This window comes from Jaculus jaculus, chromosome 16 (genome assembly GCF_020740685.1).
Source record: "Jaculus jaculus isolate mJacJac1 chromosome 16, mJacJac1.mat.Y.cur, whole genome shotgun sequence".
Classification (NCBI taxonomy): domain Eukaryota; kingdom Metazoa; phylum Chordata; class Mammalia; order Rodentia; family Dipodidae; genus Jaculus; species Jaculus jaculus.
The window spans coordinates 4,337,809-4,362,962 of NC_059117.1; the positions used below are offsets into that span (position 1 = coordinate 4,337,809).

The window sequence follows — 25,154 nt, forward strand, 5'->3', positions numbered from 1 at the left end:
TTCATTATTACTATACCCTTACCCATATCTTGTATTGATCTCCTTATTTTGTCAACTTCCCAAATTTCCCTTCAAGAGTATGATCTCTTCAAACATACTTACAATCATTATTTTGAATTCTACCTGGCATTTCATCTAATTCAGTCTCACTGGAAGTCATTACTATTGGATTTATCATTTTGGAGGCATTATGTTACCTTATTTTTAATGTTTTCTTTACTTAATAGAGACAGAGAAAGGAAGAGAAAGAGAGAGAAAAAGAGAAAGAATGGGCATGCCAGCGCTTCTGGCCACAGAAGCATGTGCCACATTGTGCATCTGGCTTATCTGAAACGTGAAGAATCAAACCTGCATCCTTAGGCTTCACAAGCAAGTACCTTAACCAGCAAGCCATTTCTTTAGCCATGTTTGTCTTCCTTGTATTACTCTGTTGGGTTTTTAACATCTTGGGTTATTTCATTTCTTATATCTTCTTTTTATCACCTATTTTCTTGGAAATATAGGTTAGTATTCATTTCTCCAAAGTAGGACTCCATGTGCAAGTGTGGCCTCCCTATCACTCCCACAGTGGTAGTAGGAGTGACCCCAGCCTGATAACAAATCAAAGCTCTGAAGCAGACTGATCAGAGAGTGACAAAGAGATACAGCTGCTATCATGATTACCTTGTGCCTGAAACTTGATCTTCAATCACATAAGGAGAAAATGTCTTTATTTATCCCTGATCATACTTCCACTTCATGTAATCAAATACACACTACTTATATGTGAGGTTTTGATTTGCTTTGTTTTGTATTTTAGTATTCATAAGACTTTGTCCATCATGGACAAAATGCATTTGCTACACAAGTTTCTTTAATTTCTATCGTGTTCTTATTTATGTGTTAATTTTATTTATAAATGACCTTTATAGAATTTGTTACTCCAGTGAGGACCATAAGTGGATTGGTATAGCCGAATTATTAAAGAAAGCTGTTTTGGTAAAAATATAATTTCTATGCTTGATGACAGATGAAGCAAATAACGACCCCATCTCCTAAGGAGTAGAGCCACTGTCAGAAGTTCGTTTTGCAATGTGTAGATCCCATATAAGAAGGAAGAAGGGGGCTGGAGGGATGGCTGAGCATTTGCCTGCGAAGCCAAAAGGACCCAGGTTCTATTCCCCAGGACCCATGTAAACCAGATGCATAAGGTGGTTCATGCATCTGGAGTTCATCTGCAGTGGCTACAGGCCCTGGCACACCCATTCTCTCTCTGTCTCCCTCTTTCTCTCTTTCAAATAAATAAATAAAATAATTTTTAAAAAGAAGAAAGAAGGTACTCCTATAATCCAAGGAGGGTAGAAACATAAAAATAAAATATTACTTGCAGGAAGTAATGGTGAACTCACAATGTTAAGACACTGAACTCTGCTATGTACTTTTCCACTTGAAAATTTCCAATAGTTCTGCCAGGTAGATCCTATTTTTACTTCAAATTTGGGGAAATGGCTATTGAATTTAATTTATTTGGCTTATGCCTCAGAGTTGTTCAACAACCAATCCAAATTTATATTTTCTAACCTGAAATTTGTTTCCTTCACCATGAGATTATTCATTTTATTTTACTTCCAATTTGTTGGCTAAGACAAAAAGGCAAACTCGAGAGCCAGATATTTCAGGGTATTCGGATGAATATAAACATCTTTAATACTTTGCCCTTACTGATAACTACCTGAGCTCCTCTTGTTCCATGGGCAAGTTCCACCTCACAGGGTCACAGCAACCCTTCTGCCTTTGCAAATAAATTTTCTGCTGTTTTTCTCTAGAAAGTGATAGGTCTGAAACACAGGCATCTTCAATGTTTTTGCATGAAACGATAGGGTAAGTGTGAAGCATGGCAATCCAAGGGCACTGGGAGATTTTTCTCCTGTGGAAAGGTGGTATTCATGATAAAGAACGTGCTATCAGAAATTCAGCTTCAGCAAGATTGCACTGCATGGTCACGCTACCTCTATTAACTAAACTCGGGTAGATCTGCTTTTTACTATAAATTCACTGCTTAGTGGCAAGTCTACAACATTGTAATGTTGGATAAAAACAGATTAGAAATAAGTGAATGGCCTTAAATTCAGAAAGCAATTCAACATGTCCATATCCTACCAGCAACAAAGATACATAGCACAATAGATGTCATTTGTTCGACCCTATATGAGAATAAATCTAGAACCAAAATACATTACTCAACAAATATCTTGTATGCTTATAAATGCAGAACTCTGGAATAAGAGACACTAGGGCTGGAGAGATGGCTTAGCGGTTAAGCACTTGCCTGTGAAGCCTAAGGACCCCCGTTCAAGGCTCGGTTCCCCAGGTCCCACGTTAGCCAGATGCACAAGGGGGCGCACGCGTCTGGAGTTCGTTTGCAGAGGCTGGAAGCCCTGGTGCGCCCATTCTCTCTCTCTCTCTCTCCCTCTATCTGTCTTTCTTTCTGTGTCTGTCGCTCTCAAATAAATAAATAAATAAAATTAAAAAAAAAAAAAGAGACAGGAGAATCAAGCATGAATTTAGGCAAATCCGGCCTACATATCAAAACTTTGTCTCCAAAAACAATAAATTAAAATAAAAACCAATCAAAGTTTCCAGGGCTCTGTGAGAGATAGGCATGAGTGCACATGTTTCATAGTACTTACTCCAAAGCTGAATGCTGCAGGTCTTCCGTGACCAAGGAAGTTGCATGCATGTAAAGTTAACATCTCTCTTCTCAAGAGAGAAGTTTGATGACTAGAATTACTTCACATTTAAATTTATAAATAAAAACTAGAGGTGGTGGTATACAAAAAAGCTTTATGTAGATGAAAGTCAGAAAACACGCCCGCTTTGAATGAGGGCTTCGTAATGTGGGGGTGAATGTATCCACGCCTGCACTCACTGTGTTGTTTGCACACACTTCCCCTACTTTTATGTCTCAAATATTCTCCAAGGACTCATGTTTAAAAGGCTTGGCCTCCAGGTTGACCTTTCTAGAGGTTCTATAGCATAGAACTATTGGGGCATGACCCCAAGTTATTTGTCGGTCCCTGGCCGCTGCTTAATTTATGATGAGATGAGCCATTTGGATACATCCTGTATTCTAATCATGGTGTGCTACCTATCAGCCCCAAACAACGGGACCCACTGAGCAGGAACTAAAGCCATCAAAACTGTGAGAAGAACCTTTTTCTTTCTAAATTAATTTTCTTGGGTATCCCATGGGAACAAACGAAATATAACTGTGTTGGTTAGTCTTGGGTTACTATGGCTAAATAACCAAGGTAATCAACTTCCAAAGAAGAAAAACTTATCTGATCGACTGTCAAATGAACTCATTGCTCTCGGGCCTGTGGGAAGTTATCATATTCTTGTGAGAGTATATGGAGTCACCTGTAGGGAGTTATCATATTGTGGTGGGAGCACACTGTCACCATTGTGAAGTTACCAAATTCTGATGACAGTACGTGGAGTCATCTGTGAGAATTTAACATATTGTGGTGAGAGTATGTGGAGTCATCAGTGGGAAGTTATCATATGCTAGTGGGAGAACATGGAGTAACCTGTGGGAAGTTGTTATATTCTGGTGAGAGTACACGGAGTCACCTGTGGAAAGTTATCATATTCTGGTGGGAGAACATGGAGTCACCTGTGGGGCGTTTTCATATCCTGGTGGGAGCACGTGTAGTCACCTGTGGGAAGGCAGCATATTGTGGTGTGTGCACACAGAGTTAAGTGTTCACCTCATGGACTGGGAAGCAAAAGAGAGAGAGTTCCTTTCGGTGTCATGCCTCAGAGCCCTAACTTTGTTCCAGGGCTTCAACTTTTAAGGTTTCACTATCTCCCAAGCCTTTAACACATGGGCCTCTGAGGAAGTTATACAAACCACAGCACCGATGGGCACAGGACTTCTGAACCTGGAATAGACAATCTAAGCATAGAAAATACCTTTGGCTAATGTGTGCTCCGATACTATCTCCTTGCTTCCAGAAGAATTCAGGATCACTAATATAGAGGGGAAGTTTTTAGTTTTTTTCTAGGATTTCTTTCTCCAAATTCTTATTAAAAAAAAAAAAAAAAACAGAACAGGACAAAACAACACCCTCTGCTCCACTGTGCCTTTCCTTTATATTGACTCATTGAAGCCTCCTCCCCAGAAATTTCAGCATGGATATATTATTTATTTATTTGCAGGTCATATTGATAACATATTGTCTCAAGATATCTGGCAAGTAAAGAATGCAAACCTATATATTTAATAAGATTCACAGAATGTGCACACTTACCTTAGAAATTTCTGATTTCTGATTTTCTGCAAGAAGATCTGTGTGAAACTTTCCTTGCTTAAATTGTTTAACCTTAATAACTTTCTCTAGAGGTTTTTTGATAAAAACATAATACTCAGTGCTGGCAGTAGGGTAAATGGCCTACAGGGAAGGGATGGAGGAGAGGAAGAGAGTGGGAGGGGGGGCTAATCAAAATGTAATACTTATGAATAAGCCACATGGAAACCTGTTTCTTCACTAGCTAATGATAAGCATGTTAAAAAAAAAAAGAGAGAGAGAGAGAGAGAGAGAGTTTGGGGCAGAAGTATCTTTTGGAGGTGGATGTTTTGCCCAGAAGCCATAGGTTGTTATGAGAAAAATTTCAGTTCCAAGGTGCAATACTTTCCAGTGAGTTGTTGGTCTGGTATGATGCCCTGATGCCCCCAAACAAATTACAGGCTATTGCCAAGTCTACAGGTTCCCCACCAAAACTAGAAGGTAAGACCCTAGTGCGGAAGATACCCCATGCTTGGGATACAGGTCACTGAGAAATCAATCTGGGGCTGGGTTTGAAGTCTCCTCCCTGCTAACGAGCTGTTCGCATGCTGCAAAGACCTATGCAACCTGTTGGGGGAGAAGTCATCAACAGTGTTAACCAGAAGTGGACCCTACAAGCTTTACAGGTGGCTACCCAGAGAAAATGTGCCATCTGGTGTAAAGGTGGCAAATATGTCATGGGGAAACCAACTGCTCACTGATTGAATGTGAGGTCCACCTAGTCAAAAGCCTATGGATAGGGAGATCATAAGCTCTAGGGGGGAGTTATTACTGTTGTCTGCCTAAATATATATATGTTATTCCTACCAAACTGTCTGCTGGATACTTATGTTTATGCTCATATATTAATGCTACCCTCACTTTTGGTTAGAAAAAGTTATCTTTTCAGATGTCAGTGACTTGTACTCACCAAAGTGCTGAGAAATGACAGTGGAGTGTTCAACACTAAGGCATCTCTTATCACACCCTCCAAGGCTCAGAGACCATTGCAAAGAGGTGGCATAAATAATGTAAGGGCCAAATGAAGGTGAGGAGTGCTTATAATACTGTCTTTCAGACAACAGGTGGCCTTCATAGTCATGACCTAATTGTGGCTAAAGTTGCCGATACAAGACCTGAATAGTGGGAGAGGAAAAATGATGACATCAAAATAGAAAAGAGACTAGTTAGAGAAAAACACGGGATCCAGTGAAGGAGGATTTGGGATGGGGAGGATGGAGGGTGGTGGGAAGGGATTATAATAATAGAACATTTATGGAAGCTGTTAATAAAACAAAGTTTTTTTTAAAAAGAGCACTCACTAAGAGTATGAAGAATGATAGCAAATATAGGCAGAATGAAAGCCAGTCTTTAAATAGACAGTCAAAGCATAAAAGAGGAGTAATATAATATGTGCAGGGAAGGACAAATCCATAAATATGTACAGAAAATATCTGGGATGAAGGGGGTAAAGAATGAATATAAACATTTATTTGCCCAATGTTAAGAAAAGCGAGACGCACTTCATGTCTCCAAACCCCATCTCGTTGCGTCATTCTCCCTTGTCAAGCACCATGAGCCACTCTGCAATTCCTCAGTGAACTTGGTTGAATAGTTTTTATATTTTTTTTTCTACAACAGTTACTTAAACTAAATATTTTATGTGGCACATCAAAAACAAAATAGCAATCAATCCAATAAACAAATGCATCCTTGTGCTCGGAGTAGAGAATAGGCAGAGTGCTGGCCTAGTAGGCAGGACACCCTGGGTCATCCCCCGTGCCACACAGAAGCCAGCCTGTCTACATGGGATTACGTCTCAGTAGAAAAAGAATTTAGGAGCATGTCCATCACATAAGGGCTATACAGGACTTTGTTTCAGAAATGTGTGGGACACCCATACCCATGTGAATAGTTTTGCTCAGCTACCCTAATTTCAGAAGAAAAAACAAAACAAAAACAACAACAACAACAAAAAAAGTTTCTACATTTGGCTTTTGTTGTTTCCAATCCCTCTTTCCAGTAAGCTCTAGGTATTACTCACCGGCCTCACTCCTCACAGTGATCGTAAACATCTCCATTAACAACCCAAATATATTTGTCCTACCAGTGACTTCATGGGCTCTTAGATCAGCTGTTATCTGGTGAAGACTGCTTTAACATCGCTATTTTGAATATAGCATTAGCTCGTTTGCAGTGGTAAGTCAATGGCCTTTACATAAGAGTGGCTGCCAGAGGTAAGCTGTTGCAGTCACCTGCAATTGCCCCCAGTTGTTGACTGGGTCATGTTCAAAGCTTTGTCTCATTTGATGGAAAATTGGTTTTATCTTTAGGAAAATGTCCTAGTTAATGGCAACATACTATAGCAGGTCTTTAAGGGATAAGTAAATTCAGCATGGAACATAGACGTCTGTGGTCAAGATCAATGGAAGGGCTTGCTGGCAGTCTTCAGGGCTTGGGAGCACAGTGGACACTTTGAAGCATCTTGTTTTGTTGTCTCCTGCCCTAGGCCTGCCTGTTTCTGTCACAGATTAACAAAGACTGTCCTTTCTTCCCCCTTCCTTCTTTTCATTTTATTTTCTCTCTTTCACAATGGAAGAGTTCCGCCTTAATGACTGTCTGTCCCCTTTGAGTACCAAGCTTCGCACAGAACTGTGGCCTCGGCACTCCTCTGTGTGAAGACAACTTCACTAATGAAAGGCGGGTTGATGGGGATTTTTGTTGTCACATGATGGTATTCATGTGAGGACATTGTGTCTCCCACCTCACAGTGAAGCTGGCCAACATGGCTTTTCTGCTCTTTTCTGACAGAAATTCAACAATGATCAACACTTCCTCTCACTTCTTTCTGAGGAGAATTAAAAAAAAAAAAAAAAACAACAACAGGATTCCTTATCATTTTTATACAATCAGTTGACTTAGTATTTCCCACATCACCTCTAGAGATTAGCTGGCATGATTTGTACAACAAAGGTATTTTCCCGGCATCTAATGGATGAGCTTGGACTCGTGATAGAACTCCTAGGAACACAGCACAGGTCCTTCTTGACACTGACCACTGTCAAGTGGGGCGATTGCTCTGTGGCGCTTGCCCTGTGGGTAAACAAGTCCCCTTTCTGTTCTTACTGTAGGCGCTAATGGCATGACAATTAAAGGATGACTGAGAGGACCTAGAGGAGAATTCATAGTGAACCCTGCCTCTTTATGAAATAAAAAGAAGGCTCAAAATTGGATTAATGCAGAAAAACCAGAACTCTTTTAAATGGGCAAAAAGGAATTATGCGATGAAAGAGAATTTATTACACTGTTCTACTCCATTCTGACAGTGCCTCCCTCATGCAATTGTCCACTGAGAAAGAAGGAACCCTGTGTGTGACATAGAATTTGGGTGTGATATAATTCATTGTCTCCCTGCAAAAGATGTACATGAGTATGTGCTTATTACCAGTATTTTTCTTTTATTCCAGTTCTTTGTACAGTAACATCTATATAAATTTCATAATGATATTACTAATTTATATGTCAGCTGGGTTTCTATTTCATTGCTAGTATGTATTACTTGTTAAGCTGACAGGAAATGAAGGCTCAAACATGCATACTTGCCCATATATCACTGGACCCCTAGAGAACTTCAGAAAAAAAATTTCCCTTTGGCAGATTTTTTTTTAAGCTAACAAGTATGCAGCAAAAGAGTAACAATTCTTATTTTCAAATTTTAAGAATTTGGAACTTTTTGACTGAAATGAAAAAAAGGTTTGGGGTTAATATACATGAATATATGCTTTTTCTTAGAGATAAGTACAAGTAGACTATCTAATGACAAACTCTATGTGTTAAGTAGTTTTGTCTTCACTACTACCCTCTTCTTCCTGAGTATAGGAGAAATTAACACAAAAAATGGAGTAAGCAGAATTTTAAGAAGTCAAAATGAAAGTTACCTTTAGGCTTGAATGTAGATCTGGACTGAGATCCTGGTTCCTATCAATGTTACTTAACTGTGCCTGAGCTTCTTCTGCTAAGCTGGGAGAACACCACTATGCACAGTGCTCAAAACAATGATGTGAAAACAGCAAATGAGGAATGCCTAGGGACATTCCTGCTAATATGGGCATTCGTGCCAGTTATTTCCCTACGTACATCTGCTACACAAAAAGTGCACAAGAAAAAGTTGAGTTATTAATTAATGCTTGAGTTTATATTTGATCCCAAATTTGTTCTGATAAATACTAGAATTATATGTTTTTATATAAGTATAGTTACCTAGGTCAGATTGATCTACGTATTCTCCATTTTCCATATAAATAAGACAGGAGGAAGAAAAACAAGGAAAAAGCAGGGAGGGAAAATGGGGGTATGGGCATCTTTTTATTTCCTATCAGTGTTTGCCACTACAATTGTAGAAAAGAGAAATAACAAATGGTGCTGGCCCAAGAATCTGTAGCCTATTACAAGCTTCTAATGTTAACATCGATTCTCTTTCTACCTGAGCTCTCTCAATCCATATGTATTCCATCCCGTATTTAGTCCCATCATAGTAGGAAGATAATCATTACCCAGCAGAGGTGTGGCAATATATGTGAAAGATGATTTTGAAAAACCAATGAGTAAGACAAAAAAATCAAAATAAAAAAAGACATCCAAACAGGTCTTTTTATTTAACATAAGGCCAGAGAAGCTATCAGGCGTTGCTGAACACTGCCCACTAACTGTACAAAATATTGACTGCATGCCTCGCAAACAGCAAAATATCCGCTGGAACGCCACAGAAATAAATAACGTCTGCTATAAACACATGAAAACATATCAAACTGTTATCTCTTTAAACATACTGTAAATAAAACATTACCAGTAATTCTACACAATAAATATTAAGAAACCATTGACATAGTTGAAATGCACTCATATAAATTAACAACTTTAATTACATTAGCCAAACAGACATTGGTTAAAGAATTGCATCTAGTATGCAAAAAACACAAAATAAAAATGAAAACGAACAAACAAACAACATCAACCACAGAACATAAAAGGTTTTACAACAAAACAGGCTTCAGATTTTCTTGGCTTTCGTAATTATATTCTTCTTTTAAAGAAAAATATCAACTCATTGTCAATGCACTGTTCTTCAAAGCATTTAAATAGAGGGTGAAAACCATCAAAATTAATACAGAAGAAATGATTCACTTTATGAATAAAAATAAATAATAATATAACTGAGACATGTGGCTTGCTTCTGCTCTTAACAATATGAACAGCCTGTAAGCATTCTTTTTCTCTAACCTATCCAATAGCTTCTCAGAGATAAAGGTTTTCATTTAAACACACACATTGTCTGTCCCCAAACCTGCTACCCACATCTACCAGCTTCACTTATTATGTAGGTTTTCAGGGTGACTAATTTTTCTCTATATTGAAAAGGAAAGTTGCTGAAAGGCTCACAGCAAGTCATATTTGCAAGTGAATATGATAATTTGAGTGTATGTTTAATACAGTGGAGGCATATTTTTTTTTATCTACTTCTTGAAGTTCAATCTCATAAGAGGGAAACAAATTCACTTGCTTTACCTTTAAAAAATAATGCAAGGATCCTCCTTGACAGCGGAGTGTGGAATCAATCTTAAATGAACATGGAATTGTCACATTTTCTAGAACAAGACAATTCCAGCCCAAAGTGCTGGAATTTGTCTTACTTTTTTGGGGAAAAAAAGTCATTTCAGTCTTCAAACTATTATTTTTTAAAAAATACTGGGACAAGTGTTCTTCAGAGCTTCTAAAATTAGTGCGGGCAGGTGTTTGAGAGCCTGACATTCAGTCTTAGGAAAAATAGAGAGATCCCCCAGCACTCAGGAGGCAGAGGTAGGAGGATCGCCATGAGTTCGAGGCCACCCTGAGACTACATAGTGAATTCCAGGTCAGCCAGGGCTAGTGTGAGACCCTACCTTGAAGAAAAAAAGAAAATAGCGAAATCAGACAGAGCTATCCTAATATTAGGGACAACATGCTATGAGGAAACCAAGATGATAGAATTCAAAAGCTTTTGATTTGGCCTTCAAGTGGCTATGGCAAATAAGAGTTCACACAACCTGGCATCTTCTGAGATTGCTCAAGATGGTAAAATAGCATCTTCCAATATTAATAAAGATGTTGGTGACTTACAATTCTATTTGCAAGGCCATATAACTTTTATGAGACAAGATTATGTTTGTGAATAGATTATATAGAAATCACCTAATATCCAATTCAAACACTGTCCTGTGGGTTTCATTTCACTCTAATTCTAATTACTGTGGTCTCTAATGAAATTCCATCATATCTTAAATCAATGTATCTGGAATTAGATGAGCTTAAAAATATGCCAGATTCATTTGAGGTGGATGGGAACCCAACTCAGCTGTTTCGCTGGGCCCTTGTTCTTCAGAGTGTTGAGCAGCTCTGCTACTGCACAGCGAGCTGGGGCGCACAGCCTCGCAGTGCCGCTGCGGGTCCCAGAGTCAGTTCCGTCTCCAGATAAGAAGCACTTTATAGGGCCACACAGATTTTCATGAAAGTTAGCAAGGTTGAAGCTGGCCTTCTATTCCTCTCCCTAAATTTCTTCACCATAAACTTCTTCCCCATGTACGAGAAGGCTATCGCAGGACCTTAGAATCTATTTCTCACACACTGCAGAAGAGCAGGAGGGCTCCCAGAACGCAGCATGCTTGCCCAATACTGAGACTAAAAGTGTTTGCATACAGACAACCTAATGTTACAGTATACTGACCCAGCATAACTTTAAAAAGAATTAAACTCCCCTTCACAATATTTAGACTGCAGCTTATACTTCCTATTCCTGTGATTAATCTATGGATTCACATGCTGCTAAATACTTCAACATTTTACAACATATTGAGGAATATAGTTTTTATCAATTAGAGTTGTTTTTTTTAATTTTTGAAAAGTCTTTCAAACTTCAAGCCAGTAAAAATAAGGCTCTGTGTTTTAAAGACATAAATGAGTAATTTAGTAGCTGTTTTAGACAAGCAAAATACTGGAATAAATTAGTAACTTGGCTTTATGCATATGCTTTGATATTTATAAGATTTTTTTACTTTTTGCATACAAACTTACACATCAGGAATTTGAGCTGACAAATAAAACACTAGAGATTTGTACAACTGTCCTCATCTTTGCTCTTTCTTCTTTCTTGTCTTCTTTAACTCGCACTGCCTTTTATCATTTAACTAGTAACAACTTTAGCCAAGATAGTGCAATGTCTCTCCCAGTTAGTCATCACCCACTAAAAAACTCTTATTCTTTTCTTTTGGCCAAAAGATTTTTTTTTCCAAAAAAGTTTCTGATTTAAGATTGATTCCAATAGATAATATGTATGTTGAAAAAAATCAGCCCACAGTTTTGATTAACACCCTGTCTTCCCCCCGCAGGGGATAACTTATAGGGACTGAGGGTAGGAAAGAGGAGGAAATTTGATCCTTGTACATTTAAAGAGGGCATTGCTGAATATTCACAGGAATTTTCAGTTTTGTTCCCATCCGATGTTTTTGAAGTGTCCCCACCTAATACAGAGTAGAAACAAACAAACAAACAAAAAAAAAAAAAAACCTATTGCCTATCCTTCTTTAAAATACTGTGTTTTGCACACAAACATTCATTGCTTTAAGAACATTAAAAAATGGCAGCCTGAAGTGCTTACAATGTGTATGAACATGGTACGATACATGTACATATACACACAGGTATGCAATGCACAAGCGATGTATACGTACACATACAAGCATGTAGTCTCATGGATTTGAATTCAATATCCAACAGTGTACAACTACTGTACAGCCAGTATGAAATGTCCTGTTGATTGGATGTAAAGAGAGTCAAAACACTAACTTTTCAGGTCTTTTAGCCCTGAACATACTGCATTCTACTCAACCTTGAATCTCAACCCCTGACTCATTGATTGTGAATGATATCAACCACAAACAGACTGTTTAAAGGCTCACACAAATGTCTTTGGTGTATGTGTCTATTTTTAAGGTACAAAATAATAATAATAATTATAATTATAATAATAAAAATAGCTATTTTGTGTGCTGTAGCAGTTCTTCTATAGCTCACATTAAGTGCAGCTCTTAAACCCCACCCCCACCCCACCCAAAGAAAATACTTGTTAAATAAGGATTAGACAGGTCAAACACCATTGTAGTGCAAATAGTAAACGATAAAAAAAACGACATTTACAAAATATAGAAATGTTTGGATCCAACAGATGGACAAACATGTTCCTTTCAAGTATCTCTCCTTGAAGAAAATAAAAAGTGATCAGATTACTTCCAATACAAAAAGTCTCTTTTTGCTCTCAGTAAACAGTTCCAGACCTGTCAGGTTGCATAGTTCTAAGATCATAAGCACCGTAACGAAATATAACTTGGGATACTTTTTTCCTTGATCTTTCATCTTCCCATTCTTGTTCTCAATTTTTTTTATGTTGGTTTTGTTTTGTCTTGTTGCAAAAGTGGTACGGAAAAAGAAAGTGTGACCACCTGCATGGTAAAGTTCTTTCACCGGTACATATATGCATATGGTATGTGGAAATGCCTCTGTGTATGTGTGTGTGTGTGTGTGTGTGTGTGTGTGTGTGTGTGTGTGTATGTGTGTGTGTGTGTGTGTTTGTGTGTGTGTGTCTGCTGATATACACAGAGATAGTGTCACACAGACATACTTATGACCTGGGTAGTTGGGTGGGACTGGCCCTTTTAAACTCATGGCTTTCTAGACATTTTTTTGGGTTGTGCTAGGCCACATTCCTGTGGACTAGACAAGTAGACTTTGAGGCTCGCAAGGGAACCAGAAGGTGGGGGGGGCAGAGAGGACTATACCCCGATTGGACAACTGACGTGATCAGTTTGGTTTTGGAAGAAATGAAGGGTACATCATTCTCTCTTCCCCTCCCAATCCCTGTCTCCTTCTCCGTTCCGTCTCAGAGCCCTGGCTAAGGAGTTGTGCCATTTATTCCTCCATCTGCTTCATCAGGCTTTCTTTCAGTTAAGTTTTAGTTTTTGTATTTTTCTTTAATTTCTATTTTTTTTCTTGTTGTTTAGCTCAGAAACCTTAACAATGTCTTCATTTTGCCACCATATCCTCTGGACAACTCTAGATCCTTCTCCCCAGGGCAGGGCAGCTCTAGGAGCAGCCGCACTCCTCCACAATCATGTTCTGAATGTCCTTTTTGATGATGTTCTGGCCGTCGTCGTAGTACAGCATAGACATGGGTCTCAGCTTAGTGGGCACACAGCACGATTTGAGGTTGGCGAAGGGGCTGTGGCCCCGCATGCGGTAGTGGTTGATGACGGTTGAGTGAAAGGAGAGTGAGGACCCCGAGGTGCCTGCTATATGGCTTGGGCACTCACCCTCACAGTAGTTGGCATGATAGCCAGAGGGAGCGATGATCCAGTCGTTCCAGCCGATGTCCTTGAAGCTAACAAAGAACTGCTTCTTACAGCAGATGTTCACCTTGCCGTCACACTCCAGGCCCCGCCGCCGCCGTCGGTGAGGATGGTCTTCAGACTGCCGGGCCTGCAGCATGAGGAAAGGTCTGTGCGATTGCTCCTTCTCCTCTTCCATCCCCCGGTCACCTCCGTCCTTCTTCTTCCCGTCCCCCTCCTCCTCTTTCTTCTTCTTTTTGCCCAGGAGCACCAGGTTGGCGCCGCTCTCCTGGCACTGTTCACAGGCAATCCGCACATCCAGGGAGCTCTTGCCCTGGTCCAGCAAGCGCTGGATACTGCTAGAGACAGGAAAGATGTGCCAGGTGCTCTTCCGAGCATCCACCACCTTCTCTGACAGCAGCAGGTCACTCCGCTCCCCCTGTAAGCCCACTTCCGCCTCATCCCCCATGTCCACGCTGCCCCGAGGACGCTTCTGCTGCTGGAAGAGACGGATGGTGACTTTGGTCCTCGTCCTGTTGGCCTTGGGGACTTTCAGAAAGAGCCAGACTTCTGCCCGCTCCACCACCGATAAGTCGCTGCCTTCCTTGGAAATCTCGAAGTGCAGTGTCTTCCTGGCTGTGCCTGAAGATGAAACACAGCACAGAAGAAAACAAGGACACTTGTTAGTTTCACAGTTTACATCTACTTTCCCATTTCAAGCTAGTAAGAATCCGTTGTCATTAACCGCCCCCAGCAGTGGTCAGAGGGCTGCAGCCCATGTGTAGAATACTGCTTTCATATGCCCACCATGTTGAGAATGCTTGGAACTTTAAAAAAATGATTGATAAAAAATAATACTGTTTTGGATGTTTTTTTTCAAGGTAAGGTCTTGTTCTAGCCCAGGCTGACCTGGAATTCACTATGTAGTCTCAGGGTGGCCTCAAACATAATCCTATCTACCATTGCCTCCTGAGTGCTGGTATTAAAGGCATATGCCACCATACCCAGCTAAAACATAAAATTTATTGACATGTGAATCTTATCTGAAATGTAAACTATATTGCCCATAAAGTCAGTTCTGTTAGAACAAATGCTTATTTCTTTACATGTTGCCAATGGCTATGTTTGCACTATATTTCAAAATTGAGTTAGCAACTAGAGGGACACTAGAGCACAAAGCCTAAAACATTTCTTCTCTGGCTTTTGACAGAAACAGGTTTACAGGTCTTTGCTCTCAGATGAAGATGCCTGGGGGGTTGCATCCATGGTTCATGTCCATTGGATCTGCAAAAGGATGACGTCTCACCTACAGTCTCATGGGTCTGGCAGGATCAGTGAAATCACATCACTGAAAATCTGTGAGCTCCAGCTAGCTACAGAAATATTCTCACACAAGAGTCCTAACAGCCTGTGCCCCATCCTCTATGTGGTCGGGGTGGACTGCAATCTCTGAGCTAGCCTCCCGTTCCCTGTCCCCACTTAGCCTCACTCTTCTCACTGAGTCCCCAGCCTGTGGCAGGATGTGCACTCCATGGCCTCTGAAACATTGAGTTGGGTATCTCTCTAGTCATTTTTTTTTCCATTAAGTGGTTAAAGGAAACTTTTCCAAAGGTGAATCTGATCCTGCCTGCCTCCTTTGTCATGGCCCTTCACTCTTAGCATCCAACAGAAACTGCCCAGGACTTTGGGTTGGGATCCACAGGGCCTCCTTCAACCCCAGCTCTCATGGGATCCTGTTCTCTGCGGCCCAGCTACACAGTGTTTCTTGAGGGCTTGAGAACCCCAGGTGCTCTCCTGCCTGGAACAATGACATTGCCTGCTCTTGATACCTGGAAAGTTCTTGTCCAGTTCCCATCGGGCTATGTTTAGTGGCTGGACAAGATGATGCCTCTGTGTTCATATTGACCCTACTTCTTCTAAAAAGCTTCCCTCCCATTTTCTCTGCCGCTACCCGGATGCCAGTCAAACTGCAGATGCCTGAGGTCTAAGGTCTGAGCAGTCTCATTCATTGCCATAGTAAGGTATTTGGCAGACAGTAGGCAAATGCCTGATTATTTCTTAGCAAAACGGGGCATATTCAGAGAGAAATGCCTGCCTCTGCATCCCTTATTTTGCCTCAGTCCCTTTAGGATGCACCAAATAAACTCCAAAAACACATTTGAATTTCCACACAAGAATTTAAACACAAGAGAAGTTGCCAAGGCAGTTGGACTTAGTAAGTACTCGGTTCTTCCTAACTATGAATGTCAGGTCATCTATTCACTTACTTTTTCATAGGCACTTTCAGGTTTATTATGCCATACTACTCACGATCAAAAGGAGGTGTCCTTTGATTAAGCAAATATTTCCCCTTGCATCCACATTTACCACTTGGGGGTACATAGAAGCAGACCCTCTTTCATCTGACCATAAGCCCATGGCAGCTGTCTACTGCCTATGGGTCCCATGCACAAATCTGGAAACCTTCTTCAAGAAGTTTGTGTTGGAAATGGCCACTCCGCAGGAGGCTCTCCCCACCTGGATTCTATAGCTCACGGAAATCCAGCTGTACTTATCACTGGAGGTCCCAGGATATTTGCAAGACTAGACATTTTAGACATGGTTTCAAGTTGTCTGCAGCACAGGGCCGGCTTTTCAGTGTACGGTGTCTTGTGGATTCTGGTGTTCATTTAACACACTCTGCAAGCCATAAATATGATAGGGGTCAATTTATGAAGGCCAAGGCCAAGGAGGCCTTCCTGTGGACTCTAAGGGCTCCATGGCATTTTTCCAGAAATTTGCCACTTTTGATAATTGCTCACACCTCACATCTCTGCCCATAATTCAAATAAATAATGAAGAGGAGTTTATGGTCAGCAAGAAAGCCAGAGCAAGGAGCCATTGCAGAAGAAAGCTATCTTACTTTTGGGAAGCATGAAGAGAATTTTTTTAGTGATTCCTTTGTCACCCTTTGCTAAGATTTGGTGGGTTGTTTTGTTTTTGTCCTTGTTAGTTTTTAAAAAGTGAACGATTCTAAGAAGGAAAGGCCAAGACGGCAAGTGACCGCAGGTGGAGAGGTGGTGGGATCCAGCGGGAACCACTGCAGCTCCTGAGAGGGGCATCAGACTGCGCGGGCTCCCTCACTCTGTGGGCACCCCTGCCTGCACTAGGAGAAGGTTAACAGACTAGCTGCTTTGCCCCTTCTGCCTCTAGGCAGGGCCACTTCTGAAATTCCAAGCTGCAGAGGGTGTCCAACCAGAGTGATGGTAGCTGCTAATTTAGAGAAGCCAGGAGGTATCCGGTGTGTTTTGCTTCTCTGGGAGACATCTCCTGATTAGCCCCTTCCTGGGAAGATGGCTCTTTGAGTACAGCACCACTTTGCCCTTCTCCGTACCCAGCAGGGGCATGACCAGCACCATGGCTGGTGGCAGGGCTACATGCATGCACTGGACTTGGCTTAAACAGTCCAGAGCCGACCACAGATGCTGGGGCCAGGGCACAAGGGAGGGTTAACCGATTAGCAAGTACACTGGAGCAAGTGACAGCCACATGCAAATTGCTTTCTGTGGGGCCAGCGAGGCTGAGCTGAGGCCACATTGCTTCTACCATACAATCTGCAGGACGCCCCTCATTTCATGGGAACAGGTTTCTAATGCATGAGGTAGCCCCGCCCCTTCTTCACAGGCAGCTGTACTTGGAAGCAAATGATTTCGTGTTCCTGAGAGAGGATTGTACAAAGAGAGTGCTCATTAGAGGGGCTCAGTCTGTCAGATGCTGTTATATTAGGATCAGCGAGTCATCATAAAATGACTTTCAAGCTGGTCTTGACTGATAATTAACTGCACTCCGTTGCCTGTGTCTTGTGGGGAGGCCCCAGCACTGGTTTGTGCCGCAGTTTAATTATCAGAATCGAGAGACCTTGTTCCCTGTATTTGTACCATTGCCTGCGCGCTTCATCTCTCCCCCGAATTTCTGACATTTGGATTTTCCCCCTATTAACTGACATGCCTGTCCCCTCCTTCTCCTGGTGTCCATTTCTGGAACTGCTATTTGTATATTGCATGGTATTTTATCAGGGGAGAAAAAATAAAACTGAGATCCAATTTCATGAAAATGCTGTTTTCATAATGCTCAGGAGGACAGGGGGAAGAGAGACTGTCCAGTCTTCCCAAGGTCTACCTCACGTGCAGGTACATTTTACAAGTTCTATTGCATTCTGACTTACTGAGCAGCGCGTTTTCTTTTCTTGTCCATTAGCTTTCATTGCAGAAGGGGGTGGGGAGGAGGAGATGGCTGAAAGCTTACAGGGAATGACCATGAACCAGAGTTGTCGGCTTCAGAAATAGATGGCAGCCTTCAAATTACATAAGGGCAAAACATAATAATAGCTAGTGAATTTGTTACCTTCCATTTCTCTCTGTTTAGCTTAAGAGAAATTGCTATAAGGCAGTGATGCTTCTAACTGCCCTTAAACTGAAAATCTTTACGCATAATGACTTGAAAAATGGAAGATGGTTGCCTAAGACTGAAGTGTTTAGGATCAATTTCTCATCAGTTTCAAGTCTGACTTAAATATTTGGTGCTGTAAAATCTTGAAATGGAAGCCTTCATGTAATGCTATATGAGTAAGTATGACATTAGTTGTACAGGTGTGTACAGAGTTCCTACCCTAGTCGTAGGTAAGCAGATACAGCCGGTGCTTGCTAACCTTTCATTACGAGACCCTGATAATACTCTTTTCATCCTCTGGGCTATTTTTTCCCCATGAAGCCTGTGAGCAAGGCTTGTGTCACAGCCTGCTCTGCCTGAGTAACTCACTAAGAAAGTCCCACGCAGCCCCATGTGGGTGATCATATCTCACCACTTAAACCCCGATGAGCTTTATGGACATATACCAAAGGGAGAGGAAAATGGTGCAGAAAAATTGAAAGGGATGAATTTTGTACTTTACAGGCAATAGCTCTGAAATATCAGGAGAGCTGGACAGAGGAAAGGCTATGTAAGCTGGAAGGAAAGGTCTATAAAGCCATTCTCTTTCGCAGTCAGAATTTTCCAATAGCTCAGTCACGAAGGTGTGCCAAGGGTTAAGCCTCCAGGCTCCTCACTGCTCACTCCCCTTACATTAGGACGCAAACACTAGGCAGCCCAAAGCCCAGCATCTCAGAATAGCGTGTGATCGTTGCCAGTTAGATAAGCAGCATGCACATACAATGTTGTGGTTCAGTTGAGCTTTCTTCACCAGAGAATAAATACCTAGAATATGTTGTCTTTTCACATATAGGTAATACTTCTGTCTGCTCCTGTGGAATGCCTTGCTGTTTATAGGGCTCATGTAAACTCACAATGTGGGAGTGTGGGAGGCGAAGCTCCTACACAGATCACGTGCGTCATTTTAGTGTTCCACTCTTCATCAAGTCTCGGTGCCCAGACATGGGGTGACCAAGGGTAGGGTACCATGCGGATTCGCCTTTCCAGCATGTGTGTTCTCTGAGCGCTAACTGACTGCGGATTGCTTCCAGAGGCTTCTGCAGCGAGCAGTAAGTGAGATCGTCAAGGTTATTCCTTCTCTGACCTACAGTAGGGAATCTTGCCTGTGGCAGGACTGGTCTGTTGGAATATATTTTCCTGTGTAACATTTTAGCCTTAATATCTCTCCTTAGAATCCATAATTGAATTGTTGTAACTATCCACCCGTGAGCAGTTCACCATCCTTTTACCTCATGCAAGAGAAGGCTAAATACTTGGGCAGAAAAGGGTCTTACTTCCTAAAATAAGTTCAGGGAAAAAAAAAATTCTCAGAGTTCAACCCACAGTATTTCACACACTTCATCCAGAGCTCCTGAGAACTTTTACACTTTTAATTTTGGACCAAGGAACCAGTGAAGTATGCACAATTCTGAACCACAGCGACGAGCCCATGCTCGAGGGTTTTTGTGGCAGCAGGGCCGAGACAAAGATGTCTTTCCATGACCGTGCAGGAGGAGGCGGCACTCTCCTGACGTCTCCCCAGCCCCTGCGCACACCTGCTTCGCAGGCGGAAAAGCGGAGCTTCTCTCCACCCCGTCAGCTGGGAGACCAATGCATCCTCGCCAGCTGAACTCCACGTTCCTTGCAGGCGTTAAATAAATAGCCCTCCCCCCCCTTGTTTTTTGGGGTTTTTTGTTGTTGTTGTTGTTCCTCCCTGTTTGAAGTCACTAGTCATTTGTCCCTGGTGAAAAGCGTTGATGGGGACACGAACCAGGGAACAAGGAGAGATGGAAGATGCTTTTGTAAAGCCCAGACCACCGTGTTTGGGAGAGACAGGCGCGCACCTCGGTGCCGCTGACGATTCGCGGCCACAGCTCCCCGTGCTCCTCTCTGCGTGCTTTTGGGGTGTCCTAGGAGCCACCCGCAGAGCTGTGGAATGTGCACAAGGACCCTAGCGCGCCGTGTCCTGGCCTGCTTGCTTGATGGACCACAGGTAGCTGCGGTCTCCCGTGAGATCCCATGAAATGTCAACGCCTCCTGCGCGGGGGGCGGGAGGACGCCGGAAGGTAACCGCCGAGGCCGGGCTCGGCGGGCGGCAGGCTGGGATGCCAGGTCTGCGCAACTGCCGAGGCCAGCGTCGCCCGGAGCCCAGGGAAGGGCTGGGGGTGCGCCCTCTTGTGGCCAGCCTGTCCCCGTTATTCGGAGCAGCAGTGCAGCTGTAACCCTGAAGTTTCAGAGGTTCCAAGAAGACCGGGCCGGGGTGGCGGGTGCGGTGGGGGTGACTGCACCGCCACTCGGCTTCCTTGCAGCGCGGGGAAGCCGCGCTCCCCGCTCGCCGTCGGGGACTCCTGCATGGACAGCGTGGCCTCGCTTGCCCGTACCTCCTCGGCTAGAGAGGGGCAGCATGTGTTTTTCGGACTCTCACCGCTCTTCCTACTGAGAAGGACTGCCCACTTGCAGCTTTGCCATGAGAATCAATGTCTGGGCTGGGTAGCATGTGAGGCCCAGTGGTAGACCGGGCAGCTGCTCTCACCATGGCAAGCAAGATACAGCGAGATGGAGCAGCCACGCAGGACTCTGCTCTTAGTGTCACTGTCATGCTTAAGTCATGGTTGGTTGGTTTCACTCATCCATACTGCCTTTCCCTTAAAGAAAGGACTCGTGATAAACGCTGAGGGCTCGGGGCTGGCCATGCAAAAGGGCACACTAGCTTGTAGAAGCAATCGTCATGACAACCATAAAAGTTGTTTTTATTTTTTGTCAGACGTCTCAGAGACAGTAAGAATGATTCTCTGCTCTTAGCCAATAGTAATCTGCATCAGCCTCACAGAACTGAGACACTTCCTCCTCTCACACCATGGGACAGGTTTGGTTAAAAGAGTTCAAGGAACATTCGCTCTGACACTGTTGGATTTATCCAGGAAAGAAGAGACCAAGGTTAACCATGCGTCCCAAACCAGGAATCCTGAGGCTGAAAGGCACATCTGTGGCATGCTCATGACTGTAAACTATGCCGTGCCAATGATTATGTAGCAAAGAAAAACTCATGCCCTTTTCTGTTCTCCAAAATCCTTGATTTTCTACATAGTTGGAATGTTACAAAAGTTGAACTATTCCAAAAGCAACAAGACATATCTTTGCTGTTCATTTTCATGTATTTGCTATAGCTATTCAGATGATAAATGTTTCCTGAACTGGCAAAACACTTTCATGGTTCCAGACTTGGGGAGTAAATTGTTCATACAACAATCATTAACTCTGTAAAATCATATTAAGTCAACTTGAAGTTGATGTGTGCAACTTCTCACATGAGAAAAAATGGTCAATTGTAGCAAACACCACCTACAAATCTGAGATATATTAACTCAACCGGAAGGAGTTTCCTGTTACATACTGAGCTTGATCAATGTGCAAGTTCATTGGATTGCCTTTGAAAATGCCACCGAGTTCAAAATCTCCCATACCGAATGCCAAGCAGAGAAGTCAAAAGTTCTGAGAGCTGAGGTAACACTGGCACGGAGATTTAGGCCATACGTAAGAAAGAACGGAAAGGGCCCAACTCTTTCACCACATCACCAAAACTGCCAAGAGACCCACTTTCTACACAGTCGGAAGGAAGAGCGCAGTGCAGCACCCACCAAGAAGCCTAACACGGTGCAAGACAGCAGGATGGGACCTTGGTCACGTGACACAGCCAAAGCCAACTACCCAGAAACTGTAGCTTCATCAGCAGTAGTGGATGGAGTCTACAACACGCACAGATCACCTTGGGTCCAAACACACACTCACGCACACACACTCCGCAGCCAGGGTTATGCTTTCTCCCCACCTCCCCACTATGAGAAGCTGAAGAGCTCTGCTGGTACCTTGTGCCCTCCAACCTGACTCTTCCCCCTCAGCCTGGAACAGATAAAGGCCCGGTGGTCATGCTTTATCCAGGAAGCACTGCTAGGAAGGAAGGTAGGCCCTTCCCAAAAGGGTCAGCTACCAGTCCAGGAGGCCTGTTAGACCTACAGCTTCTCCCTTGGAGAACCAAGCCCGGGAGCTATTTGACCTATAGCCCAACATTAGCCACTTCTTTCATGGCTTTCTTGATAACAGACATCTGAGGCAACAGGTTTGTAAGGTTGGAAATCCTGAGCACCGCCTTGTTTATTCTGCTCAAGCAAAATGCGGGGAGTCCTGGCACATTCCACCACAGCCATAGATTCAACCAAAGACAGCTTTCAAATGGATTTGGCGGGGAATCTCATTCCTTAGCCTGGCATTACTATGAAAGTAAATGGGTATTAACACAGCCATGTGCCCAGCCTGCATGGGCTCGGAGACACAGAAAGGTCTGTGTCCCCTAACTCCATAAACAGCTGGCCCTTGGCTCTGACAGGCGTTTCCTACTCAGCAGCAGGTTAGTGGGGTCCTGAGCCAAGGATGAGAATCTACCCACTAAGGCTCGTCCTCTGGCCGGGGAGTTAGTTGGGCATAGTATCTGAGGGCACACTGAGGGTTGTACTCCTTGGCAGAGTTCTAAGTAACTCTACAAAGGACAAAACTGGGTTGGTGGGGGTGGCTGGGCGAGGGTTCTTTTTGCCTGTTGGTTTGTTTATTTGTTTGCTTTTTAGAGAAAGCAAAAGTGTCAGTGTTTCAAAAAGTTACTGCTTGCCATGGTTAAGTGCCCCTCGAGGTAGCTCTTGGCTGCCTGGGATGGGATGTGCAGTGTATAGAGAAAGTTTCTGAAGGTAAAAACGACTGTCACTAAAAGGAAGGCTCTCAGTGTTTCTAGCCCTAGATGGGACTGTTAAAGGGGAAGATTCATTTTAAGACTGACTTTCCTTGCGCCTTGGCAGTGAATTCCTGGCAACCTCACTCCCGCCCCGCAGTAAAACTTGCCACTGGGTGTGGGGGGGGGGGTAGAGCTGCCTCTGTTCCCTAAGCACCCCCAAAATGCCCGGGCTTCATTTGCCTGCTGCGATCTGGTTCCCCGGTAGGGCAGCGAAGATTGGCCCAGAGCTGCTTCCTGGGTGACCCGCTGAGTTCTGCAAGTGGAAGCTGGCGACCGGCGGCGGGTCGTGGGTGGGTCTGTGGGTGCCGCGCAGGGATCCCCCGAAGAGGAGTGCGGTCCCTCTCCTCTGCCCCCTCCCTCCCTCCCCGCCACCGCCCCCGGGCCCCGAACGGCCCCCGCCGGCAGCCCCCGGCGGCGGGGAGGAACTCCGGCGAGGACTCGGCGCCTCCCCTCCCCCACCGCGGCACCGACCTGCCTCGGCGAAGGTGATGATCTCCGAGGTCTGCTCCAAGAGCTCATTCATCTCCGCCCTCCGGCCGATGTCGTCCTCGATCTCCACGAACCCGTTCTCGCCCACTTTGCCCACATGAAGCTTTCTGATGGCGTTCAGGAGCGCCGCCCTGGGCACCGGCTGGGTGACATCGGGTCTCTTCTTCAGATGCAGCATGTTCAAAATGTGCCTCTTCACGGCCTCCACCATCTCGGGCTGCGAGTGGGGTCCATCCCTGGGGAGGGTGGCCAGCGCACAGGACGGACAGTCGGGGGCTGCGCCGCGCCCCTCGGATCCGGGGCTGGGGGAACTCCTCACTATAATCCAGCAACTTGCCAGCAGAAATCCTCTGAGCCAAAGCAAGGGCATCCTGGCTGCAAAGTTGTCGTGGTGGCCTTCTTAAAAGGCCCGCTTCTCCTCCCCCTCGCGCACAGGTCTTTTTTTTTTTTTTTCCTTTCTCCTCTTCAGCAAGTTCTCTGGAACAAGAGCAGAAAGTTTTCTATGAAGTTTTGTTTGCGGGTCCTTCTCTGAATGCACCCTGTGCTGTACGTCTGTGGCTGTCAGGGACGAGAGTTCTGACTGTCTCCGAGTAAAAGAGAAGGAAAAAGGGAGGGAGGGAGGGAGAGAGGGAGGGAGGGAGGGAGGGAGAGACAGGGTGGAGGGGGGAGACAGAGGGAGAGGATGGGAGGGAGAGAGACTGGGAGAGAGGAGAGAGGGGGGAGAAAAAAGAAAGAAAGGGGGAAAGGAAGAAAGAGGGGGAAGGAAGGGAGAGGGAGAGAAAGGGAGGGGAAGAGGGATGGAGGGAAGGGGGAAGAGAGAGAGAGGGACAGGAGAGAGAGAGAGAAAGAGAGAGAGAGAAACACAGACGGATTGGCCCGAAGTGAGTGAGTGAATGGGAGAGGGAGGGAGTTTGTCTGTGAGTAAAGGCTGTGATTAGGGAGGAGGGACAGCCCGTTTTCTGACAGGCTGTCTTGCTCCCTCATGCACACCTCTCTTCAAATCCCACCATTCTCCAGGGTTCTATGGTCTCTTCTACAAGAAATGCTCCTAATTTTGCTCAGTTATAGTTTCAACATGATTTTCTTCTGCATTTTTCTTTTTGTCTTTATCTGGGCAGACTTTCACCTTCTTCCTTCTTTTGAGGGGATGGGGGGCACCAAATAAACCAAATGCACTACTTCAGTTTCCAAACCAACTTGATTGGAAAATCTGTCCCCACCACCTCTCCACTCTACCTAGTACCACCCAGGGGAGCTAAGTGCTTGCCTGGCCCTGAGGTAAGGCTGAAAGAGGTCCTCTGACAGGTCCACAGACCCAGCTAGCCTTGGGGCGAGGAGCTGCTTGGGCCAGCGGGTTGTTCTGCCTGCTGGAACCCAGAACCACTCCTTTCTGCCATTCATTCATATTTAAATGTTCAAGATCCTCAGTGCAGGCAGATTGTCTGATGGGAGCTGGAGCCAACAGAACTTTTGTTCGGGGTCATAGAATCCACCCTGCCTTTGCCAACTGGGCACTGCAAGGTCCCCAGGGCAGGCAGCATTTTACATGCCCCAGTCAGAGGAGGCCTTCTCTTCTTTTTTTCTCTCTCTTTCTGCCCCCTCTGCTATTCACACATATCCACAAATTATAGACCACCACTCCTTGCCCTGGCTCTGCAGATAAAATACAAACTTCACTGGGCTTTTTCTACATCCTTTCATAAAAGAGTGTACTTTTAT

At 43.9% G+C, this 25,154-nt stretch overlaps 1 protein-coding gene and 1 long non-coding RNA gene across 3 annotated transcripts in view; one reads left to right on the plus strand and one right to left on the minus strand.

Annotated features, from left to right (window-relative positions):
• Positions 1–12,759: 12,759 nt before the first annotated feature.
• Positions 12,760–24,010, minus strand: Inhba (inhibin subunit beta A). The gene is made up of 2 exons (XM_004668857.2): positions 23,418–24,010; positions 12,760–14,362 (listed from the first exon to the last, which is right to left on the minus strand). The coding sequence occupies exons 1-2, from the start codon at positions 23,803–23,805 to the stop codon at positions 13,479–13,481; spliced, it is 1,272 nt and encodes a 423-aa protein (XP_004668914.1). The 5' UTR covers positions 23,806–24,010; the 3' UTR covers positions 12,760–13,478.
• LOC123455374 overlaps positions 17,756–25,154 on the plus strand; it is a 28,618-nt gene continuing 21,219 nt past the window's right edge. For both annotated transcript variants that reach the window (XR_006633862.1, XR_006633863.1), the window contains exon 1: positions 17,756–17,889. This is a non-coding gene — a long non-coding RNA (uncharacterized LOC123455374). The remainder of the gene's footprint in view (positions 17,890–25,154) is intronic.